This window comes from Diabrotica undecimpunctata, chromosome 8, assembly GCF_040954645.1.
Source record: "Diabrotica undecimpunctata isolate CICGRU chromosome 8, icDiaUnde3, whole genome shotgun sequence".
NCBI lineage: Eukaryota > Metazoa > Arthropoda > Insecta > Coleoptera > Chrysomelidae > Diabrotica > Diabrotica undecimpunctata.
This window is the reverse complement of record NC_092810.1, coordinates 135,776,082-135,801,167: the sequence shown is the minus strand read 5'-3', so window position 1 is coordinate 135,801,167 and position 25,086 is coordinate 135,776,082. Positions and strand designations below refer to the sequence as shown.

At 32.9% G+C, this 25,086-nt stretch overlaps 1 protein-coding gene across 1 annotated transcript in view; it reads right to left on the bottom strand.

The window, feature by feature from the left end:
- The window catches only part of LOC140448065 (fatty acyl-CoA reductase 1-like), a 41,816-nt gene that overhangs the window by 3,056 nt on the left and 13,674 nt on the right, over nucleotides 1-25,086 (bottom strand). Inside the window, exons 3-7 of the mRNA XM_072541117.1 lie at nucleotides 21,923-22,345; nucleotides 18,497-18,580; nucleotides 14,851-14,959; nucleotides 9,995-10,237; nucleotides 5,188-5,445 (exon numbers count right to left, since the gene is read on the bottom strand). Of these exons, the coding sequence (XP_072397218.1) occupies nucleotides 5,188-5,445; nucleotides 9,995-10,237; nucleotides 14,851-14,959; nucleotides 18,497-18,580; nucleotides 21,923-22,345 (1,117 nt within the window). The remainder of the gene's footprint in view (nucleotides 1-5,187; nucleotides 5,446-9,994; nucleotides 10,238-14,850; nucleotides 14,960-18,496; nucleotides 18,581-21,922; nucleotides 22,346-25,086) is intronic.

Here is a 25,086-nt window from a genome sequence, read left to right as displayed (position 1 = left end):
AATGTGCCTTAATAAAATGTTGCTGAGAAAAAAGATACAGGGAGTTAAAGTTAATTTTTGTTTTTCGTTTTTTGCTAATAGTTTCCCTGTATATTTATAAATTGCTATCAACAATTTGCTTGGCACAAGGCATAATCTTAGACAAGAAATAGTATTTTATTTACAATTTTACGTTTTGTCATAGAGGGCGCCACGTGTATCATTCCTAATGATCAAATTGAGTCTAAACTTTTTCTGATGAAACTTTTTAGTAATTTTTATTAGAAAATATGACGTAAACATCATTTTTACGTAAAATTGGTACTCTTGTTTAAACATGATAATTTCAACCGTTTTCGATAAAAACGCAGTCGAACTGCTTAGAGTCTTAAAAAAGGATTTCAAATATTATTTCATTTATGAAAAGTATGCTTTGGACTGTCAGATAATTGTTGTTGGTAAAAAATGTCATTTGTTCAGAGTAAATTATTTTTGATGTGACAGTGTAGTGTAATGTGCCATTTTTTAAAAGTAATCATTACTTTTTTTGATTGAAATGCCTCGTCACAATCATTTTATTAATGAAGAAATGCGAGATATGATTTGCGTATACGCACAAGTAAATTTTTGCGGTCGCTCGGCAGCCAGAAGGTATGGAATGTTCTACGCAAACAGAAGGCAGCCAAATCACAAAACTTTTGCAAGACTATATCGTAGTTTAGGTGAAACTGGGTCATTTCACACTAAAAATCGGGGTGGTCGACCGAAACAAATCACACCTAATCAAGAAGATGAACTTTTGGTTCGAGTAGATGAAAATCCTGAAATAAGTTCACGACATCTATCAGCAGCAACAGGAGTAAATCAGTCAGTCGTCTATTGTTAGAATTCTAAAAAAAGAGAACCTACATCCTTATCACTTCACTCCTGTTCAAAATTTACTTCCAACAGATCTTCCACGACGGTTACAGTTTTGCCAACGTATTCTGAATAAACATCGCAATGACAGACACTTTATTAAGAATATTATGTTCACCGACGAAGTAACTTTTACCAGAAGAGGGGTTTTTAATGGGCGAAATAGTCATTATTGGGAAGAAGAAAACCCGCATGCTATTAGTTTAAATTGTGGTGTGGCATTATAGGCTACCAACTAACGGGTGTTTTTTTTAGTGGTATAGAAATAGAATTTGGCAACACGCTTTTAAGGGGCGGCCATTTTGACAGCTGTCAGGTGATTATTATTTACTTTAGTTTGACATTTCAATATGAATAGACTGACGCCTAAACAACGCTTTCAAATTGTGCAAATTTATTTTGAAAATCATCGTTCTGTTCGGAATACGTATCGCGCACTAAGTCCATTTTATGGTATACATAATCGCCCATCAGAGCAATTAATTCGATCAACTGTGGAACGTTTTTGCACCACGTTCACTCTTAATGATAATACGCATCCACAGAGACGTCGTACAGTGCGTACAGAAGATGTTGTTGCTGCTGTTGAGCGTAGTATAGAGGAAGACCCGAATCAGTCTATACGCCATCGTGCACAGCAGTTGGATATGTGTCCATCCACTTTATGGAAGATTTTGCGAAAAGATCTTGGTTTGCGTGCTTACAAAATTCAACTCGTGCAGGAATTGAAGCCACACGATCACCTAGTAAGGCGTAGATTCGGTGAATGGGCCTAAAACGAAATTGCCGTTGATCCCGACTTTCATAAGCGAATTGTGTTTAGCGACGAAGCTCACTTTTGGTTAAATGGCTATGTCAACAAACAAAACTGCCGTATTTGGAGTGAAGATAATCCTCAAGTGTATGTTGAGAAACCACTATATCCAGAAAAATTGACTGTTTGGTATGCTTTGTGGGCTGGTGGAATCATTGGTCCGTACTTCTTCCAAAACAATGCTGGCCAGAACGTTACAGTCAATGGTGACCGCTATAGAGCCATGATTACTGACTTTTTTATTCCTGAATTGAACAACCATAATGTGCAGGAGCTGTGGTTTCAGCAAGACGGCGCAACATGTCACACAGCTCGTGCCACAATGGATTTATTGAGGGAAACGTTTGGTAATCGCATAATCTCGCGTTTACGACCCGTGAATTGGCCTCCAAGGTCGTGCGATTTAACACCGTTAGACTATTTTTTGTGGGGTTATGTAAAGTCGCTAGTCTATGCCAATAAGCCTGAAACGATTGATGAACTGGAGGACAACATTCGCCGCGTTATTGCCGATATACGGCCACAAATAGTGGAAAAAGTCGTCGAAAATTGGACCTCCAGATTAGACTACGTCAGAATCAGCCTTGGTGGTCATATGCCAGAAATCATATTTAAAATATAATGTCAAAAAATTATCTTTCAAATAAAGTTAATATCCTGTTCATATAAAAAATAATCTTTGTTTTATTCCACTTTAAAGTTCTATACCTTTTAAAAAAACACCCGTTACTAGGGCCTTATGTTTTTCCTCCGAATTTAAATGGAGATTCTTATTTATTCTTTTTGGAAAATACTCTTAGTGATATTTTAGATGATCTGTCACTGGATGTAAGAAAAAAAATGTGGTTTATGCAGGATGGAGCGCCACCTCATTTTTCATTAGCTGTTAGAAATCATCTTAATGACGTATTTCCTCAACGATGGATTGGCAGAGGCAGTGATTTTCAATGGCTACCAAGAAGTCCTGAGTACAACCCGCTAGATTTTTATTTTTGGTGATATATGAAGTCCTTAGTTTATGCCAATGAAATTAATACACGAGACAAACTTTGGAGGTACATTCAAAATGCAGCTAATCTTATAAGGGGACAGAATAATATTTTTTTTAACGTCCGAAAATCCTGTATAAAAAGAATTAGAAAAGGCATAGAAATCGGAGGAGACCATGTAGAACATTTGGTTTGAGTTTTTGTGAGTTCTTTTAAGTAAAAGTGTGTTTAGTTTTGATTTATCGTCAAAACGGAAACCTTACGTTAGTTGCAACTTTGTTTATTAGTTTGGTATTTGATAGTGGAATTGTAAATAAAATACTATTTCTTGTCTAAGATTATGCCTCTGTGCCAATTTTGATAGCAATTTATAAATATACAGGGAAACTATTAGCAAAAAAACGAAAAACAAAAATTAACTTAACACTCTGTATCTTTTTTCTCAGCAACATTTTATTAAGTCATATTTGGCCCAATAGCCATATTTTGGTCAATAACCTGTCCTTAGTCTATGTCCCAATAGTTATGACTCACCCTGTATATAACACTATGTGAGTCTGGTCTACATCTCTAAATTAAGTTACTACACATTTGCAAATTAACAACCTATTGGCTCCTTCTTTTATTTGTAGACCGTTAAAGTGTTCGCTTGGTGATTCCGCTGCTAATATAAAAACTTCACCTTAACTTAAATTGAAACAACCTGGCCATGAATGGTAGCTAAAGTAAAATATACAAAATAATAATTTGTAATCCATAAACAGTGTCAGTGCTTTTGGAATTCTATTTGTCCTCTACTTGTCCTATATACTTCTGTTATTTACATATTTTACATAAAAAACTGACTTAGTTCTGTTTGTTCTTATAAAAAACTGAAGGCTTTAATTCTTATCGTTCATAAGTTAAGCTTTTGCTTCACTTCCACCTTTTTTTAAGCCGCAATTCTTTTGAAATTATCTTTATTATATCTATTATGAAACACACATATATATCTAACATAACCAATGTAAAGTTTAAAATAAACTATCTTTAAATTAAAATTCTTATGAAACTAATTAAATTATATAGATAATGTAAATTTTAAACAAACTATCTTTAAAATTGAAATTCTTATGATACTAACTAAATTATATTAACAAAATTTTGTACCTTTCTTTCACTGAATGCCTAAATAAAATGTTCTCCAAAATAAAGATTTTAATCACCACTCAATGTCTTCGTTCTCAGCCTCGGTTATCCTTGTTTTTGTGAAATTACTTTTTCCAATTATCAGCTTCCACCAATTTAAAATATTTTTCTTCTTAACAGCATTTATATATATTCTTCTTTTCAATATACAATATCCAATCACCAAATATATTATATAATTTTAATTTTCAATTAATACTTCCTTCCATTATCCAATTACCATTTTTACATAACATAATTTTTAATCTTCAATAATATTATCTTTATACTGTTTCTTAATCTTCATTGAACTTATTATATTCAACATCTGGACCTTATGACTGACTATCTTGAACTTACTGAACAATTGACTTCACTAACTAAATGTGTCTATCTTCTAACTAACTTTCTTACTAACTGACTGGCCTCATAGTAACTGTAACTGACTTATAGTGACTGTAACTGATCTTATAGTAACTGTAACTGAACTCTGAATCCAAATCACCGGGTATTTATATCTTTTTCCATGTTCCAGAATCACCTGGGAAGAAATCCTATTAGAAGTTCCATTTCCTCCATATGAATGTTCTCGAAACAGTATATGTTCGATTATGTCCATAGACATAACCATATTCGAGAACGTTCTACCGTAAACAAAGGTTAAATTCTGTATTCTAGAGAATTCCTTTCTTTTCTATCTAGAATTTTGTTGACATTTAGGCTTTTCAGATCAGAATATAAACTTAAATCAGTAACTTAAACACTCTAATTTAATAAACTACACATTTTAAACAACATATTATTATAACCCCACTTATATTCGTAATTATTAATTTCTGTAACTTATGAAACTTATTCAAAGTAGGTATATCTGGTTGCCTATGCACATGGCTCACTTAAATATATTATAATTATAAAAAAAAACTTTTTACACTTATTATATGCTAATTTCTTAAGAATACCCTCATATAAATAATTTTTATAAAATTCTCTAGTATATAACTTATTAAAATAACCAAATATTTTTTATATCTAACATTATCTAGTGTGTAACTTATAAATTATTTTCTTTAAACAGAAATCATCTCAATATATATATATATATATATATATATATATATATATATATATATATATATATATATATATATATACATAGGAATAGAAGCTTTGACCAACCAAGGCGTTGACAAACCGTACATGGAGACTTTAGCAAATATATACAGACAAGCAAAAGCTAAGGTAGAACTCTATGAAAACACTCCAGAATTTTCCACTACCAGAGTCGTCCACTGCAACTCTACAAAATATTTTACTTACCTCCTCAAATTTTTTCTTGACTGAATACGGGTAAAATCAAAATCTTCTTTAAGGATATATAAAGCCGCTCCCCACTTTGACTTTTTAAAATAGTCGTAAACTCTATCCATGCTCATGCTAAGATCTTCAGTAAAACCTTCTTCTGTTACCGAATCTCTTAAAGCCATACTTTTGTCGTTACAAAAAATCCAAGTGAACGATACAAATGGCTGCAATATTACGTTTGCTATGTATATTTTTCTTTGAAGTGAGAACAACCTAAAAATGAAATTACTTTTTTAAACTGAAAATTTCTATAGGCGGATAAGAAAACAATTTTAACTTAACGTCACGATAAAATTAATAAATATATTGGTGAAAGTTACGTATATTTGAAGAAACTCGATAATATTTTATTGTACAAATAAATTGCCCAATTGCCCATCCTTCTGTCCAGTTGCTGTTTAGGGCGTAGTTGTAGCCAATCATATCGCCAACCTTTAAAGAAAGATGACACATGAAAAATTAAGTTGACCGTAGCCAATCTTGAAAACACTTTATTGTTACAATATCGAACAATTATCCGAACAAATTTGTACCCTGTGATTGCCGCCTGTGATAAGTACCCTGTGATATACCATTGTGTATTGCTAATATCGTCGCGTTATCATCGGCCCAACCGGACAATGGTACGACCTTGGAGAAATTATTATACTAACGACATTGCTATCGGCGGGTTTACGTTATCCCGAAATCAACGTTGCTTGCGAGGCCGGTCGCGCTGGTACCGCGCAGTTGACGCGTTGTACAGAGAGCGCCTTAACACATTCGCCAAAAAGCGTTACGCGTGCGTAAGTCAGGTGCCACTGTTGCCAAAAGGCGTTTTGCTTTACTTCAGTGAGCTCCGTTTTACTGTCGCCTTCTGGCGTTCACAAATTGTGAAAATAAATAGGTTCTTCTGCCAGTCAGCTTTACGCATAATTACTTCTTGTTTTGCAGACACCTAAGTGAAGGTTCAATTCATACATTTTTGACTTTGGTTTTTCTATTCCAACATTTTTCCTAAAAATACACTCTGGCATTTTCTGTATTTCCACTACGAACAAATATAGGATTCCCGGCCTTTACTACTTATGTGATTTACGTTCAGGCATTGGTGTGGGCTGCGTGGGGTGTGGATGGTCAATTGGTATTGAAATGAAATAGTTTATGTTAGTATTGTGCAAAAAGGTAAGATATGATAATAAAACGCAAATTAACAGAGACGGAGATTTTGGAGTGTCTAGAAAACAGTGAAGACGTTTTTGAAGTATCAGACAATGACAGCGATTATATTAATAAAGAGAGTAACAGTTCAGAAGAGAACGATGAAGGTGATATTGCTTTATTTCAAAATGGTCAAAAAGTAATGGTTTTTTGTCTGTTATTTGTTTATTTATATTGTAGATTTTTTGAAGGATTCAGGTGATGACACGTTACGTGCATTAGATGCACAAAAAATGAAATAGCAAATTCTTAATGGGGAGATAACCCAACAACTATTAAATATATGGCCTTTACAAAAAAAATTAAAGTTACTGATGCCTTGCCTAATAAAAAACCCTTAGACTATTTTAGATTGTTACTGACTCATGAATTTTTACAAGTTTGTAACCAATCCAACGAATACGCAATATCTATCTTTTTGCGGTAAAGATGGCAACAGGAATCTAGAATAAATAAATGGAAACATTAAACGCCCAGAGAGTTACAAACATTTATAGCACTAATGTTACATATGGGTCATATTTAAATTCCAAAACTAGCGAGATAATTGGAAAAAGAAAGATCCGCTGTTTAAAATGGAAGCATTTTCTACCCCCCACATGAGTCGTTCTTGTTGACCCTTCGAAGCTTGAATTTTAGCAGAAATCATGCGGACCATGAACTAACGACTAATGATAGAATCTTTAAAATTAAACCCATAATTAATTTTTTAACTAAAAAATGTGTGACATTTACTATCCTGGAAAGAAATTGAGTTAAGACGATCCAATAGTGTTACACCGTGGCCGCCTAAATTTTATTCAATATATGAAGAACAAGAAACTCTTCTTAGAGTGCTGTCTCCCTATGGAGGTTGACAACCATAATGGCAATTTTTATTTTTGAACTTACTGCTCTAAACAAATCAATCGATCCGCATTGTTACCAATCACGTAGATTCTTCAACCATGAGTTCTGCCTTCGGTCAACAGATCTTCTTCTTGAATCTTTCCCTGTATTATGAGTCTCAAAATTTCATATTTTGGTCATCTCATCACGTGGCCTAGGTATTCCAGTTTTCTGGTTTGTATAGTGGTGATTAGTTCTGTTTCTTTACCAACCCTCTCCAGTACTTCTTTATTTGTAATTCTTTCAGTCCATGATATTTTTAATAATCTGCGGTATAACCAGAGTTCGAAAGCCTCGATTCTTTTTAAATTGCATTTATGCAAAATATATAACAGTGAATGGTACGTAGTCTGATCTCCACATTTAGATTTTTGCACGTTAGGAGTGGCTTCATTCATATAAATGCTGATCTGGCAATCTCTATTCGTCTGTTTATTTCTGCAGTATGATCATTGGTTTCATTGATCAAAGTTTCCAAGTACTGATATTTTTCTACTTGTTCTATCACGTTACCATTAATTGTCAATAGGTGATGTATATTTTGTGGTCTTTTTGTAATTAGCATGTACTTCGTTTTTTTAGCGTTTATAGTAATTCCGATCTTAGCACTATTCATACTTAAGCTTTCGATAATATGTTGTAGATCTTCTATATTGGTTGCTATGATCACAGTGTCGTCTGCATATTTTAAGTTGTTAATTAATTTTCAGTTAACGGTAACTCCCGCTTTGATATTATTGAGCGTGTTTTGGAAAATTCAGAATATAAGTTAAACAAAAGTGGCGATAAAACACATCTCTCTCTAACTCCTCTACAGATCTTCATTTCTTCTGAGTGTTGCCCATCAATTTGAACTATGGCACTGTGGTTCCAGTATAATGTTTGCACTATGTTTATGATTCTACTGTCAATGCGCTTGTTCATAAGTATTGATATTAGTTTTTTATGTCTTACTTTATCGAAAGCTTTTTCGTAGTCAACAAAGTACAAGTGTAGATCAACGTTTACATCCCGACATTGCTGAATCAATATGTTGACGGCAAATAGTCCTTCTCGAGTACCCATTCCATTTCGGAACCCGAACTGCGTCTCGCTAATATTCTCCTCTAGCCTGTCGTATATTCTCTTATGTATTACTTTCAGCAGTACTTTTAAAGTATGACTCATGAGGCTCAGTGTTCGATAATCAGAGCACTCTTTTGCTGCTTGTTTTTTTAGGGATGGATATAAATGCTAACTTCAGTCACTCTTGTAGTATTATTAGGCAAACAAAGTTATTTTAAAATTATGGTTAGCACTGGACTGATCAATAATTTTGGAGGACAAGGACAGACTAAAAAATAGTATAACACTTATTACAGGAAAAACAAAAAAATATTGGACATGCTGTTAACATGGACAATTTCTACAATTATTTCGAATTAGCCAATAATCTTCTGGATGCTAAGACAGATTGTACTGGCATTCTAAGTCTTAATAGAAAAAATAATCTAAAAGATGTTACAAAAATAAATACTAGAAAAAGGCGAAACCATCGTAAAATACAAAGATGGTGTGCTAATTGCAAAGTGGAAGGATACAAGGGACGTCCTTTACATATCGACCGAAACTAGAAATAATCTGCAAGAGGCTGTTTCAATAAAAGGAATCTATAAAATGAAATCAGAGCCAATAGTCAAATATAATCAGTATATGTCTGGAGCGGATCATCAAGATCAACTTAATGTTTATTATCCCTGTCATTGAAAAACAGTAAGATGGCCTACTAAAATTTATATACATATTCTTCATATGATGTTGAAAAATGCATACATCTTGTACAAGCAATAATCCGGAAAACAAATCAGCTTAAATTACTTTATCATTAACTATCATTAGAGATATATGTTGACTTCAGAACTAACTGAAGAGCCGTCCACTGTGAAGCAACATATTGTGAGAAATCGTCAAGAAAAGAGTAAAAAAGGAAGAGTTATGCGAAAACGGTGTGCAGAATGTGCTGAGAAGGAATTACATGTAAAAACAGTGTGATAATGTAAACTCTATCCCAACACTCCCGACTTTTTGGACTGTTGCATAGTAGCTCATAATTACCAACTTAAATTTATATTGTAAGAATACTTGTTTTGTGTTCAGAAATAAGTTTTTTTTATTTTTTAGTTTTTTACGTTTCTTTGTAAATATCATGGAAAGTTCAGTTTTCTAAGATTTTTGACACCTTTCGACGTCAGGTGGCATATAGGAATTATCACAGTAGTCAAGTACCAGTGACGCTTTAGGCATTCACTTTTTTTTCTCCTACCCGAAGCCTAAAATTTTATTTTTGAACTAAACTTGAAGATAATCAAGACAAAAGTAATATACAGTCTTCAAATTTCGTATTAGTTACTTACTAATGTTACGGAATATATATGTGGCACCAATAGTGAGTGACTAATAAATAGGTGGCACCGAATGTGTTAAGTTATACGTAGCACCGACAACGCGTGCTAGTGACCTCAACTACATAAAAGAAACCAAGTTTATTAATCAAATGGTATGTCGTTAGAAATAAATATTAAAGTATCTTATTTAAAATGACAAACATTGTGTTCCTTAGAAACTATTGTTGTGTTAGTACCCTTGTTCATTACTATTGATACACGTCCACAATATTAAAAATTAAAATACTTACATAGGTTTTTTCCCAACCAGTCTTAACATAAGATCCAAGAAGAATGCTGGAATCATGTGAAAAAGTACTACTTGTATATAAAAATTATACCAGCAATTTGTTATACTAAATCTAGGATACCACATAATTGTAGAAAAAGGTGTGTCTAATATAAGTTCCCTGCCCATTTGGACTAACTCTCCCAGACGCAGCCGACCTATGTTTCCTTGTGCCAAGTTTAATACTTCAATATTTTCAGTTCCTCTAAAAAATAAGTAGATATTAGGATAGCAATTTTATTTATCAAATGCGGACTAGAGATATGATGATGGGTATGATGGATATGATACAGTCGACGACAAAATAATATCAATTAAAGTGCAAATATCCACCAAAACTCTACGCCTTTTACAGACTTACTCTCCTACAACAAATGTACAAGCATCCAAAGAAGAAACGTACGTCTGTAAAAAAACAACACATTGAACCTGTTGTCAACATGGAGCCCACGGAAGAGCTCCCAGTTGTTCCTGTAACCAAAAATAAAAAAAGTGCCAACCCCACTCTCTGGAAAAGAAATATGAAAAAAAAGCTATTGCAGAAGGGAAAATGTATACGAAGTGGAAACGATTACAGAAGGGACCGAGGTTAACTGGATCGAACTGCAACTGCAGGTACAAGTGTTTTCAGAATGTGGACGAAGAAAAAAGAAAAGTTGTCTTACCAAAGTTTAACAAAATAGGCGACAAAGATTTGCAAGAGTGGCGCACCCAGGGGACTTTGGGGATTAAACCCCCCCCTCCCCCAGGGCCCTATTCCGGCACTGTTACTCACAAATTTTAAGGACTCAAAATGGAGGTAGTAGCATCATAAAAAAAATTTCGGTGCCCAACCAAAACCCCCAAACCCCCCCACAGAAAAATTTTAGGTGCTTTACTAATTTGCAAAATACCTATTTGGGAGGGTTGATTCAAACTACTACTATTCAAAGAACTCGAAAAAAGACTAATGAAAGGCAAGACCGCACTTGTTCCCACAAATACTTTATAAAGCTGGGTAAGCTATCCAAATAAGTTTGTAGACATGCTTTTGGTTCAATCCACGGAATATCAAGGAAACGTGTAGATCTCATTGCTCAAACTTTTTGTGACAGAAATATTGCAGGGCCACCTAGTAACAAAGAAAAGCATACCAATAGACCCAACCGAAAATATAACGAAACACTCAAAAATGTGAACATGCACATCCAGAGCTTTCCAATGGGCGAATCGCATTATAGTTGAAACAAATCCCGTCGATTCTATTAATCACCAGATCTAAATGTGAAGAAGATGCATCAACTCTATTTGGAAATTTACGAATCAGAAAGTGTGAGCAATCCTAAATATAAACCCAATGTTTCCTATTATTTCTACTATCGATACTTCAAAGAAAACTTCAACTACAGGTTTGGCTTACCTCGATCAGATACGTGCAAAATATGTGATGTCTTAGATAATAATCTCAAAGATGTGACTCTCGACGAAAATAAATGAAAAGTTTTAGCGGCGGAAAAGAAATTGCATGAAATTAAGGCCGATTTGTTTTTCAAGGAGCTGAAGGAGAAGTATATATCACTATATAAAAAATATACTCCCCAAAAATGTTAAAGTTTTATACCTTTTCTCCGATAACGCTGCTGCGCAAAACAAAAACTCAGTAATGATTCAGTTTCTGTATTTGCTGGTGAGAACTAGGTCTATTGACAAAATAGAGCGCCGCTTTCCTGAGCCAGGACATAGCTTTCTTCTCTGTGATCGCTGCTGTGGAGTTATTGAGAAGTTTTTAAGCAAGAAGAACTACGTTTTAGCCCCCAACAATATGCCTATTTTGTTAAACAATTATCCAAACAGGTTATTTCCATTCTGGTAAAACAAAATATGATCCTGAACTTTAGTGGTCACTATGAAGGACATTTTAAAAAAGTTATCTCAGATGCAGAAAATCAAAGATTCCAGATTTCCAAATACCAAATTTTCCAGTATAGCAATGAACATTTAGATGGTATTAAAGTCAGAATATCTACTGGCCTTCCGAGTTTTCACTTATACCAAATCTTGAGAAACCTTGACAGCGACCTCTCAGTTTCTTCTGATATTCCTGTCTATTGCAATCCTATACCTGTCAAAAAAGCCAAATATGCAGATGTAATGCAGTTGACAACACGATTTGTTCCTATGGACTAAATGGCTTTTTACCCGTCTCACAAGCGATGCAGCCATGGCAGAGAATCAGAAAACCGAATTATGTGAAGCGGATGATGGCGACCAGCTAGATGAATGAAGGATGTGTCTTTTTACAGATTATAGTCCAATATAGCTACAATACGACTAGATCAGAAGTTGGTAAGGCAATTCAGAGCAGAAGGAAGGGTTAGACAAGGATGCGTTTTGTTACTTAAGTTACTCAATATTTACCTTGAACATATCATGACGATGGCTTTAGAAGAATGGGTCGATGGAGTAACGGTGGCTGGTAGAAAAATATCCAATTTAATTTAAGATTTGTTAATGATACTATACTTATAGCAGTAAATAACAAGAAATGTTAGATCTGCTTCGAAGAGTTGAGCATTAAAGTTGGTCTTAAGTCTTAAAATTAATAAAGATAAGACGAAAATCATAGTGATATACAGATAAGACACTATTCAATACCAGATAGTAGCCAGCTAGAGACCAATTGAGAATATTTTATTTGTATCATATAAATACCATATTTTATTTAAAAAAAATGACGGTGTACAATAAGATAATTAACTAAAACACAACTGGTGTAAAACTGAGGACTTCAAAAAAACAGTATTATTATAGTGAAGAAATAATTGTTATTGTCAGATATTAACCCATAATCTACAGATCCGCCATTAAGATGTCTCTACATATTGAGAACACTACATCTTGTAGTAAGAACTGTCATCAATATACCCGATTTTTTTTTATTAAGTCTGCGTCAAATCCTCAATAAACAGGTTAAGGGATAGATACCAACACACACCGTTGTATTTGGTAATTTCTTAAGTTTCTTGAAGTCAGTCATGTCATAACTACTTACAAGGAAAATATGAAATCTCTTTCCCATTTCCATCATATCCAATAAGCTTCCATGGGTCGATAAATACAGTTAAGATTCCTAATTTTGTTTTTAAAACTCGCGTTTATGTAGGTTATGTATAAGAGATATCCATTGGTCCAGTCACTTTGTTCTGATCAGGGTGTAAAGCTACTTTGCGTCTGTTGTTGTATACACTTTAGGAAATATATGGCTAAATTAACTATCACTCATACTGTAGAGAAGCAAACTTTAGTAAATAAGTGACACTATCAGACAAATATTTTGATCGGATTAGTCGGAGCGTTAGCAAAATATGTTATATGAATATTGTTCTGAAGCTATTTTCTTGTGGCATTTTAAATTAATTACTATTTAACTGGGAATAAGCCACAATTAAAGGTTAAAATACGTTTATTGACGTTTCAATTTCCACTTCGGAAATCGTTCTCAAAATACAAACATTAGTAAATTAAACAAATTTTGTTTTTGTTACTTAGTGAAAAATTCTTCTATTAATTTAATTTTATCTGACTCATCTATATTAACAATTCAGACATACATTATACATTTTAAAGTAGACGACTTTAAAATGATATTGCCAATATTGTTGAGTTGCGTTCCTGGGACGACTTTACTTATAAGATAGTTCATTCGATTACATGAAATCAACTTTAACTTGAGAATATCCGTCAGAAAAGATCATAACATGTAATTCGTCTTTAAAAAGACAAATACATGCCATGATGACAGTAAAATTCTCCCGTTAGTGATTCCATAGTAAATTATGAGGGAAAAAACCAGGAAAAAAACCTCATAATACTATCCCGACATGGTAAGTATTTGATCTTGCATTTATTTTACCTTCAATAAATACCAAATTCCGATTTTATATGTTTGTTATTTAAAAAATATAAATGATGTATTCTCTATATGTTACTGACTTACCAATACTGGTATTTTCTTTTTAATTACTTCCTCTTTCAATATGGGTAACCAGATCCTACTACATTCTGCCGAGGAATTCGCGACACAATTGGTCTCATTTAGCATAATTAGAGCCGCTTCTTTGATTTTTCTCTTTTTACCATCCGTTTCTTTTAGGACTATATTTGAATCATTCCATTGAACCCTATGTTCATTATCCCATGCATGTTTACATATTTGAGATCTATCAAATTCTCTATTTTTAATATAGGATTGATGTTCACTTATTCTAACATTTAATGGCCTTGATGTTTCACCTAAATAAAACTAATCGCATTCACAAGGTATTTTATAAATGCAATTCTTTGTCCTTTCTTGTTCATTGTTAGGTTTGGTTTTGGACAAAATAGATCTCAACGTGTTTGTTGTTTTGAATGTTGTTGAAATGTTGAATTTATTTCCTATTCTCAAGTTAAAGTTGATTTCATGTAATCGAATGAACTATCTTATAAGTAAAGTCGTCCCAGGAACGCAACTCAACAATATTGGCAATATCATTTTAAAGTCGTCTACTTTAAAATGTATAATGTATGTCTGAATTGTCAATATAGATGAGTCAGATAAAATTAAATTAATAGAAGAATTTTTCACTAAGTAACAAAAACAAAATTTGTTTAATTTACTAATGTTTGTATTTTGAGAACGATTTCCGAAGTGGAAATTGAAACGTCAATAAACGTATTTTAACCTTTAATTGTGGCTTATTCCCAGTTAAATAGTAATTAATGTTATATGAATAACATTTGAATAAAGAATATAAATTTATATTTATTATGATAGAGCAAGTGCCCCTCTAAAATTACCTTATTCCTCCATATTTTGCGGTTGCCATTATTATCATTTTTATTGCTATATCTACGGGTATATAATCAGTAGTTTCGAAAGGATTTCCAAACGTTGTTCGAAGTATTCCTAAAAACGGACAAAAGTACAATAAAATTATTAGATGAATTGAAAAATACTATAAAAATGTGTAAAGTATTTTTAAATGACTAGAAACGGCTATGTTAACTTTGATAAATATATTGTTCTGAAGCTATTTTCTTGTGGCATTTTAAAGTAATTACTATTTAAATGGGAATAAGCCACAATTAAAGGTTAAAGTACGTTTATTGACGTTACAATTTCCACTTCGGAAATCGTTCTCAAAATACAAACATTAGTAAATTGAATAAAGAAATATATAAATTAATTTACTAATGTTTGTATTTTGAGAACGATTTCCGAAGTGGAAATTGAAACGTCAATAAACGTACTTTAACCTTTATTTGTGGCTTATTCCCATTTAAATAGTAATTACTTTGATAAATATCTCCTTATCGAATAAATATGGTGTATCAGAAGAACATAGAAGTAGCATCAGAAGGATATTTTTTTTTTCGTGTTTTTCACTAATTTATTACCATTCGAATAATTTTACACGTATAAACCACCCTTAAAGGTAAATATTCTGCTGACTTTAGGTTTAAGCTTACAGAATTAAAAGAAAAAAGCTTTTTGCTTATGGCAAATTTTTTCAACCATTTTTCACTAATTAATTAACAACCCAAATATTTTTCACCCCTTAAACCTACCCCGAATAGGAGCAATTATTTCACTAGCTTAATACTCAAGCTGAAAGAAATAAAAATATATTTTTCTACTCTCTTACTCGTAAATTGTCTATTGCTTACTATTTGGATGCTAAGTAAATACATCAAAACAGATACTGACACGTAATGACTAGCACGTAATAAAAAATAATACGCTTCAGTTCTATAAAAATGTATACTATCACATAAGCCTTGTAAGTCAGTTGGTCGAGTTACCATGGAAACGAATTAACAGACGTTATTTTGACAGATTAAAAATTATTAATCTGTCAGTGTAATTGTAGTGGTAATTTAAATACAGATAAATAAAATGAGTTTATCGAATAGTGAAGATGAATTTAGTAGCACACCACCCAATATTATGCAGTTAGCTGCGAATACTACCGAGAACCTATTACCAGAAAAATCTAGAGGAAGATATGAAAAGGTATATCAGCAATTTCTGGATTGGCGTATAACAAATAATGTAAATTCATTTTCTGAAAACGTACTCTTGGCTTATTTTGGAGAAATCGCTAAGAAATTTAAACCATCCCCATTATGGGCAATATATTCTATGCTAAGAAGTGTTTACTTCTGTAACTTTAAAAAATAATGTTATTATTGAAAATTACCCGAAATTGCGAGCTTATCTAAAAAGGCAATCAGAAGGTATTAAAAACAAAAAATCTAAAATTTTACATCCTGATGAAATAAAACTTTTTTTAAATGGAGCTCCTGATGTACAGTAGGTACTTGTTAATAAAGGTATGTTATTTAAAAGTATAACATAAATGTGCCTAGTTATAATACTTTTATTTTAAGGTTATTGCAAATATTAGAATATGTGGAGCTTGTAGGAAACAAAAGTTAAAAAATCTTAAAATTTGTGACATTATTGATTTAAGTACCATGTTATTGGTTAAAATTCCTGATACGAAAACCAAAATATGTAGATCTTTCGTTATTTCCGGAAATTTCTATAAAATCTGCAAACAATTTATAGAAATTCGACTACAGATTAGCGATCCGCAAATAAATCAATTTTTTCTTAATTATCAAAGAGGTAAATGTACAAAACAGGTGGAGGATTAAACAAAGTAGGCGGTGTTCCTAAACAAATAGCCGAATATTTAAAGTTACCAGATCCCAAAATGTACACACGTCACTGTTTAAGACGAACTTCTGCCACTATTTTGGTAGATGCCGGTAGTGATTTAATGGCTCTTAAACGACATGGCGGATGAAAATCTTCAACAACGGCCGAAGGATATATCGATGAGTCAATAAATAATAAGACGTCAACAGCCAATAGAATAATAAATTCAATTGTAAGTAATTTACAGACCTTTACATACACTGAAAATACCAATGTTCAAAAAGAACACACCGTACAGTTTACGTCATCTCACCATTCACCACGTGTTATTGAACAACCGCCAAACTCGGATAAGGGTATAGTTATAAATAATTGCTAAAATTTAACAATTAATTATTATAAATAAATGTTTAATTTTAATTGTTCCCGAATTTTGTTAAATAAATAAAAGTTACTTGTTATACCTTTTATTGTTATAAATGAAAAAAATCGTAGAAAAAGTATAGTACACAACTTGAGTTGTAAGCTTATTACATGCTTGTAAAATTACTGTGCTCGCAGCTACGCGGCTCGCGCGAAATTTTTTTACACGCATGTAATAAGCTTCTTACAACTCTCGTTATGTAATATACTATTATGATATATCACAGTGTTCTGCTAGGTTTGCACGAATTTATTAACACTTTAGTAATTTTTCACCCCTAAACTAGCTCTTGTTTGACGTCAATGATTCTGTTAGGTTAAAATTTAAGGTGAAAATATTTTTTTAATAATAATTTCACTGTACTCAATATATAATTAAAATAAAAAAGTGTTCTGGTAAATGTTTACTGAACTTACCAGAACGAGATATAAAATTAGTGCAAAATGGTAGCAAAATAAATATTTTTTGAAGCTTTTGTGATCGTAACTCGGATTCTAGGCATGCAAATGAGCTTTACAAAGTTTCATTTTAAAGCATAATTGATAGACTTAAAAACAAATTGTTAAGTTACTTCTTTGTTCGTTTTGATGTTATACCTGTTTAAAGTTATAATTTTCTTAAAAAAATGTAAATTAATTTGTTTATAACGGTTTTAAACAAACGGGTATAACTTAAATACAAATAAAGATAAAGTAATTTAACAAATTTTGTTTAAAAGTGTATAAAATAAGCTTTAATAAGTTACATTCGAAAGAACTTCGAAAAATACTTATTTTGCAAACATTTTGCAGTAATTTTAAAATATCTCGAGCTCTAATTATGAGATTAAAGTTTAGCAAACGCCATTTTTTATACAAAGAACAAAATTTTACCTGAAAGATTTTTTTATTTCTTGTCGTTTACGAGCTTAAAACCCATTATATTGTTTATAACAATTGTTTGACTACTCGGTTCGCAATCCACTCTCGAAATTCATAATTAGCAGCCAAAAATACATAAAAAACTTAATTAGACTCATCAGAATTGAAAAGGTAACGGTGACCCAGTTTGTAGTTAGGTTAGGTTAGGTTCCTAGACTAAGAGGATCACCTATCAAGGATTAAAAAACTATCGATGGAAGAAAACAAAGCAGTACTCAAATGGCAACAAACGAGGCAAAAAGGAATAAAATGATAATAGAGAAACGTGTGAAGAGTTAAACTAAAAAATAGGCACAAATGGGAAAATAAAAAATAAATGGTGAAGATAAGCACATGGAACATAACCAGTTTCAGAAACAATATCGGAAATAGGAAAAGAACTCAAAAAGAATCATATTTTATTTTTTAAAACAATATATAAATAATGAAAATTACCTTTTCCGCCTGCCACCAACAACCCAACAGGTCCATTAAAGTTGGCATTCCATCCTTGAATTGGCTCTGTTATTGTTGATACCACTGAAAATAATTATTTGGTAATTATTATTTAAATAATAACAAATAAAAGAAGTAAATATTTGTTAATAGTTTTAAAATATAAAGCTTAAAGGTCGTTACATACGGCCGTAATTATGGTAGTATTAACTATGTCGTTTGTTTTCCTGTTCACGGAACTATTTTTTCAGAACCTGCTAAATTTTTTAGACGACCTTCTCAATAAAAGCAGAAAAATTATATGGGATGAATTAAATATTAATTACGCTGTTGCTTGTGCTACCCTAGTATCCTTGGTCAATATATTCGAATCGTACGGTTTCACAATGCACGTTAATTCTTCTACAAGAATTACTTAAACAACATCTACCATAATTGATTATATTGTCGCAGATTTCTCACCCCTTGATGTATGCTCTACAATTATTAATGCAGGACTATCTAATCATAAGGCAGTATATACCAAGTTTAACACTCTTAACCCTTAACTGGCGACATGCCGTCAGAATGACGTATCGCAACTGCGCGTTAAGTCGGGATCCCCACTTACTCGAAACTTGTACAGTCGACACTCTCAGTACCTTTTAGTTTAGTCATCGAAAGTACATAACAGAAATTTGTTGCGTTCTCGAGCGATATATTTTGAATTACCACGTGTAGAAAATCACAATACGTCAAATTGACGGCACATCACAATTCACGTAACTATTTCAATAAATTGTGCAATATAAAAATGGCCAGTTCACGCAAGAAAATAAAAGTGAGTGATGTAGATTTTAGTAATATTGCATTACAATGGTATAAAGAATGTGACAGTGACCTTGATAATTCTGACAATAGCATATTGAATGAAACTATTGTACCTAGTGAGCACGAAACAGATAGTGTCCAAGAAGGCGATAACGACAGCAGTGAAGTTTTGTTCCCTTCTGAAGAGACAAGTACTACACCCGAAAGCGAGGATGAAGGTAATAACGAGAAAAAATATTTTTATGGTAAAAATAGATTCAAGTGGTCAAGCGTTCCTCCAGCAAAAATGTACGGACTGCTGTACATAAAATAATTAAGATTCCCACTGCAACTCGTTTACCCGAAAATAATCGTAAGTACATATTTGAAAGATTATTATCTGAAAATATAGTTACTATAATACTAGAGAAGATAGTTACTATAATACAATCAGAAATTATCTACTCTAAGGAGAAAGTATGCAAGTATCAAACTAAGTACAACACAGCTTCCTTTGCCTACAGAGTTCTTTCGCTAACAGATGATGGTGTTGCTCGTGATGTGAGAGTGTGCTTAAAAGCTTTCATGAGCATGCATGGTATCTCAGAGGACAAAGTGAGATACATTCAAAAATCTCTTGTTCAAACGGGAAAAGCACCTATAGCTCAGAGCGGCAAGCACTCAAACACATCTCACAAGCTAACAGAAGACACTAAGGAAAAAATGTACACATTTTTGAAGTCACTGAGAGGAAGAAAATCACACTATTCTCTGAAGAAGACGGAAAAATTATACCTACCTGAAGAACTCAACTTTACAAGGCTGCACAAAAAGTACACGGATCAGTATCCGGAAAATGGAGTATCGTATGAATCCTTTCGTGAATATTTTGAAAATGAATTCAACATCTCCTTCGGCTAACCTCGCAAGGATACTTCCAGCACATGTGACTCCCTGAAGTCTGAGATTTCCATACTGGAAGCAAAAGACCCGTTCAGAACAGACCCCCAGTTGTCTGTGAAGTTGCGAAATAGGATAATACAATTAAAGAAAAATGAGCGTTTCTATCAATTGAAGAGACTTTGCCGAAAGAAGGCAATAAAGTCGACATATTTTGAAGGAATTGCCATGGATTTCCAAAAAAATTTCATTGCCCAAACATAACTTCTAATGACGTCTACTACAGGCGTCAACTTAACTTCATCAGTTTTAACATTCATGTACTGTCTACTCAACAGGCGATTTTCTACACGTACGATGAGTCTGTAGCAAAAAAGGAGCCGACGAGGTTTGCTCTATGTTGCATCATTTTGTATGCAATATTTTGCCCCCAACGTTGAAGGAACTTACGATATTTTGCGACTCTTGCGGAGGGCGAAACAAAAATTTCACGTTAATAAGGTTTTTGCACAATTTGGTAACCAAAGAAGGGAAGTTGGAAAACATCAAGGTTGTTTTCCCGATTCGAGGCCACTTGTACTAAGAGTGCGACCGTGACATAAGTATTATTCAATAAAAGTCACACACTGAAACTCCTGAGGACTGGAGAGATGTATTCAGGCACGTCCGAGTGAAACCGACTCCTTTCCAAGTGGTAGATTGTGGCCTGGACCTAGACATTTTTCAAAATTAAACTGAACATCTGTCGTCCATTTACCTAAAAAAGACGGTCCTTTCCCCACCAGACCAATAAGAGTCCTCAAAATAAGCGCCACCAGCAAGAATTTGGTTTACCACAAAGCCACGTACTCTGGCCCGTACACAAGCTCTCCATTATTGGTTCCACTGCCACCTACAAAAACTTTGTCGAAGACTGCGAAAAAAAGAAAACAGAAAGCTCCAAAGCCAGTCGTGGAACTGAAAAGATCATACGATGGGACAATCCCTATTAAAGCCGCCAAAGTCAAAGATCTGCTTCACTTGGCACAATTTTTAGATAACCATGAAGCGAGGCATTTTTACCAAAGCTTGAGGTCGGACGGAATTGCGTCAGAAGACGACGACGGCGACATTTACATCGACAACCCTCCCATTGACGCTGAAAACTCAGAAGATGACCAGTGAATCCGCCAATAATTAACTTCAATGACTTCCACAATATTGTTTGGAACCGTATTTTTCGTTCGTAAAAACTTTTTTTTTTCGTAAATGTCGGGTAAATTTGTTTTAAAACCTAGTAGATAAGTACGCAGTTTAAAAAGAAAGTTTTTTTGTAGTTTGAGGATAATAAAATACATTTTTGCATTCTTCAAAATATTTCATTCTTTCCATTGTTTGGTTTAGGGGTAAAAGAGGGTATTAAATATAATTGAATAGCTTGAAAAATGGTTATCCGGGAAACTTATTTTGAATCTGCATAGTTAATGATTCAAAAACACAATTTTGATGGGGTTTTTCCCCTGGACTCTTCATATATATATATATATATATATATATATATATATATATATATATATATATATATATATATATATATGTATACATATATAATATATATATATATATATATAATATATATATATACATATATATACATAATTATACTGAATTTGTTATATATTATAATTTGTCCCAATATTTAGTTGTTAGAGCTCTTATGTTTTAAATATTACATATAAATAAGTAAAAAGATCTTACCGACAGATGGTCTAGCTATAAGAACTGGTATCTTTCCAAAACACAAATCGTTTACCACATGTTCAGCCAAAGATTTAGCAAATGTATAAGTATTTGGAAGAGGGCGAATATATTTTTCACTTAAAGCACATAACAGTGCCTCATCACATTCTTCTGCCAATTTAATAGTTGATCTCCAGTCGCCATGTGGTGGATAAAGTTTTTCCTCTATTACAACTTTGTCGGTATTGCAGAAAGTCGTAGAAACGTGCAAAAAGAAGTCGAGATTTTTAGTATCTAAAGCTAACTTAGAAACTTCTCTGGTGCCCCGTATGTTTATAAGAATTGCGTCCTTAAGAAAATCATCGAAACGTACCGAAGCAGCAGTGTGGTAGATTATGTTGACGTTTTCTATTAACATTTTTCGGTCATCTGGGCTCAACCCTAAAAAAATTCTCCGAGACAGTGAATTATACAGGGTGTTTCAAAAAGGTATGTCATAAATTAAATCACGCATTCCGGGGACAAAAATAAATTGATTGAATCCAACTTACTTTAGTACAAAAGTGTGCACAAAAAAAGTTATAAACCATTTGAAGTTACAAAATAATAATTGTTTTTTTGCATTATCTCCTAAACTACTTGACATTTTGTAATAAAAATGGGCACGTTACTTTCTTGTTCTGAAAGCATTTTTCATAAAAAAGAAAGAACAACATCCAAGCGCACAGAAAAATTTTAAGGGGGGTGTGCAGCCCTAAATCCCCCCAAACTTTTGAGTACGTTCAAATCAAATGAATTTTGTGGCATCATTAGTTTAACAAATTATTTTTAAAATTTTTTGCCTCATCACTTTTTTCAAAATACAGTTTTTATTGAGTTATGGCCCTTTTCATTAACCTTTAAAAATTACGTGCAACTAAATAAATGGCTTAAATGAATTAACAAGTACACAAAATGACTATAACCTCTATAAATATGATATTTCAATAAATGTTCAAAATGACCCTCATTTTCTTCAATACACATTCGGTATCGTTTTAATAAGGAAAATCGAATGCGCTGAAAAATCATATTTTTCTGACGAAATTGATTTGCAGCTTCAATTCTTCTAACCCTGAATTGTTGTTCGTCTTCTATTGTTACAGAATACACTTCCTTTTTCATAAACACCCAAAAGCAAAAGTCCAAAGGTATTCCCGGACTTCATTACTGTAATGCGGTGGAGCGCCATCTTGTAGAAACCACATATTTTGCCTTATTGTAATATTCACTTCTTAAAAAAACTCTTGTTAATAGTTTGCCAAGAACTGCAAATAATTATCACCATTTAAACTATTGGGAAGAAATACTGGGCCCATTAGATTGATATCCATAATTCCTGCCCAAACATTAACTTTGAAAGTCCTTTGGTGATGAGTAGTTTTTTTGGCGTGAGGATTTTTGTCGGCCCAAATGTGCTCGTTATGATGGTTTGTTACTCCATTTCTACTAAAGGTAGCCTCGTCGGCAAACAAAATATTTCTAATAAAATTAACATTTAGAGTGTTTTCCATTAACAACCAATCGCAAAATTCAATCCTTGTAGGATAATCTTCAACCAATAACTCTTGAAACCGTTGTTAAGTGATAGGGTTTAAGCAGCTATTCCTTCAAACGCCTCCAAACCCTTACGTGGGGAACATTTAGTTGAGCAGCTATTACCCTTGTACTTGTTCCAGGGACTTCTTCAATAATTTCTAAAATGTCTTCATCAGTTGCATCCATTATTGGACGACCGCTGTTGCCAGTAACTTGCGGTTGGAATGTACCCGTTTCCCGTAAACGACGATCAATGGTCAGAAATAATAGTCTATCGGGTGTATTTCGATTGGGGTATTTTACTGCATAACGCCTTGCGGCTGCTGCACTATTTCCTTGACATTCACCTACGATATTCCCGATAGTTTATTGAAATCATAATTTAATCTGATCCAACTTACCCAAAGTTAAATGCATATCTGCCATTTCCTGAAATGTGTAGTCCATTGTTATATCAAAATTTTTAATATTAATCTTATTCACACAATAAATGTTAAGTTCAAATTATTGATTATTATTGCTGGAACTGTTTGTAACTACATATTATATCGGTAGAAACTAATTGTAATTTTATGGCCAACTAGGAAAAAACTAGTTTTTCGAAAAAGTGATAAGAGGCAAAAAAGTTTTAAAAATAATGTGTTAAACTGATGATGCCGCAAAATTTATTTGATTTAAACGTACTCACAAGTTTGGTGGAATTTAGGGGTGCACACTCCCCTTATAATTTTTCTGTGCGCTTAGATTTTGTTGTTTCTTTTGTATGAAAAATGCTTTCAGAACAAGGAAGTAACATGTCCATTTATATTACAAAATGTTTAGGAAAAAGTAGTTTGAGAGATAATACAAAAAAAAACAATTTTTATTTTCTAACTTCAAAGGGTTGTAACTTTTTTTGTGTACACTTTTGTACTAAGGTAAGTTGGATTCAATCAATTTATTTTTGTCCCCGAAATGCGTGATTTAATTTATGACATACCTTTTTGGGTATCAGAGTAGATGGTGTCTTTCAAAGCTACTGTTATACTAGGAAAAAGCATGACAAGCTGGTTTTAAATATAGTGGCGAGCAGTGACACGAAATATATTTTTTGAGTAGACAATAAAAACAGTTATGCAGTGGCGTTGAAATAAGAAATATTTTGAAAAGAAAATTTTATATCTGGAACTGGAAACTACTGTATTACTCGCTTAAACAATATGAAATATCGGTTGTTGATTCTTGATCGTTTACAATATTATACGTAAAAGGTAGTGTGGTAAATAATAGCTAATAGGTAATAAACAAACACATTAGTTCTAGCAGTATTAGCATTCTATATGAATATCTACAGAGTACAAGTGTGACATTTGTGACACAAGTTGTGAACACAGTAGAATTGTTCACATTGAACATATGTATTTCCATCCAGCTTACATTGCATTAGATTTTCTGTTAAACTCTTCGGACAAATTCTTATAGCAAAATACGCATCTTGGTTTTTACTTTTTCCAAAACGTGCTTTTTCTCAGACAAAGATCTCTCTTTTCGGTTTACTTGCAGTTAATCTTTTGCTATTTCTTCTGCGTTATGGTAATACTAGAGACCGATACTTTTCTATATAA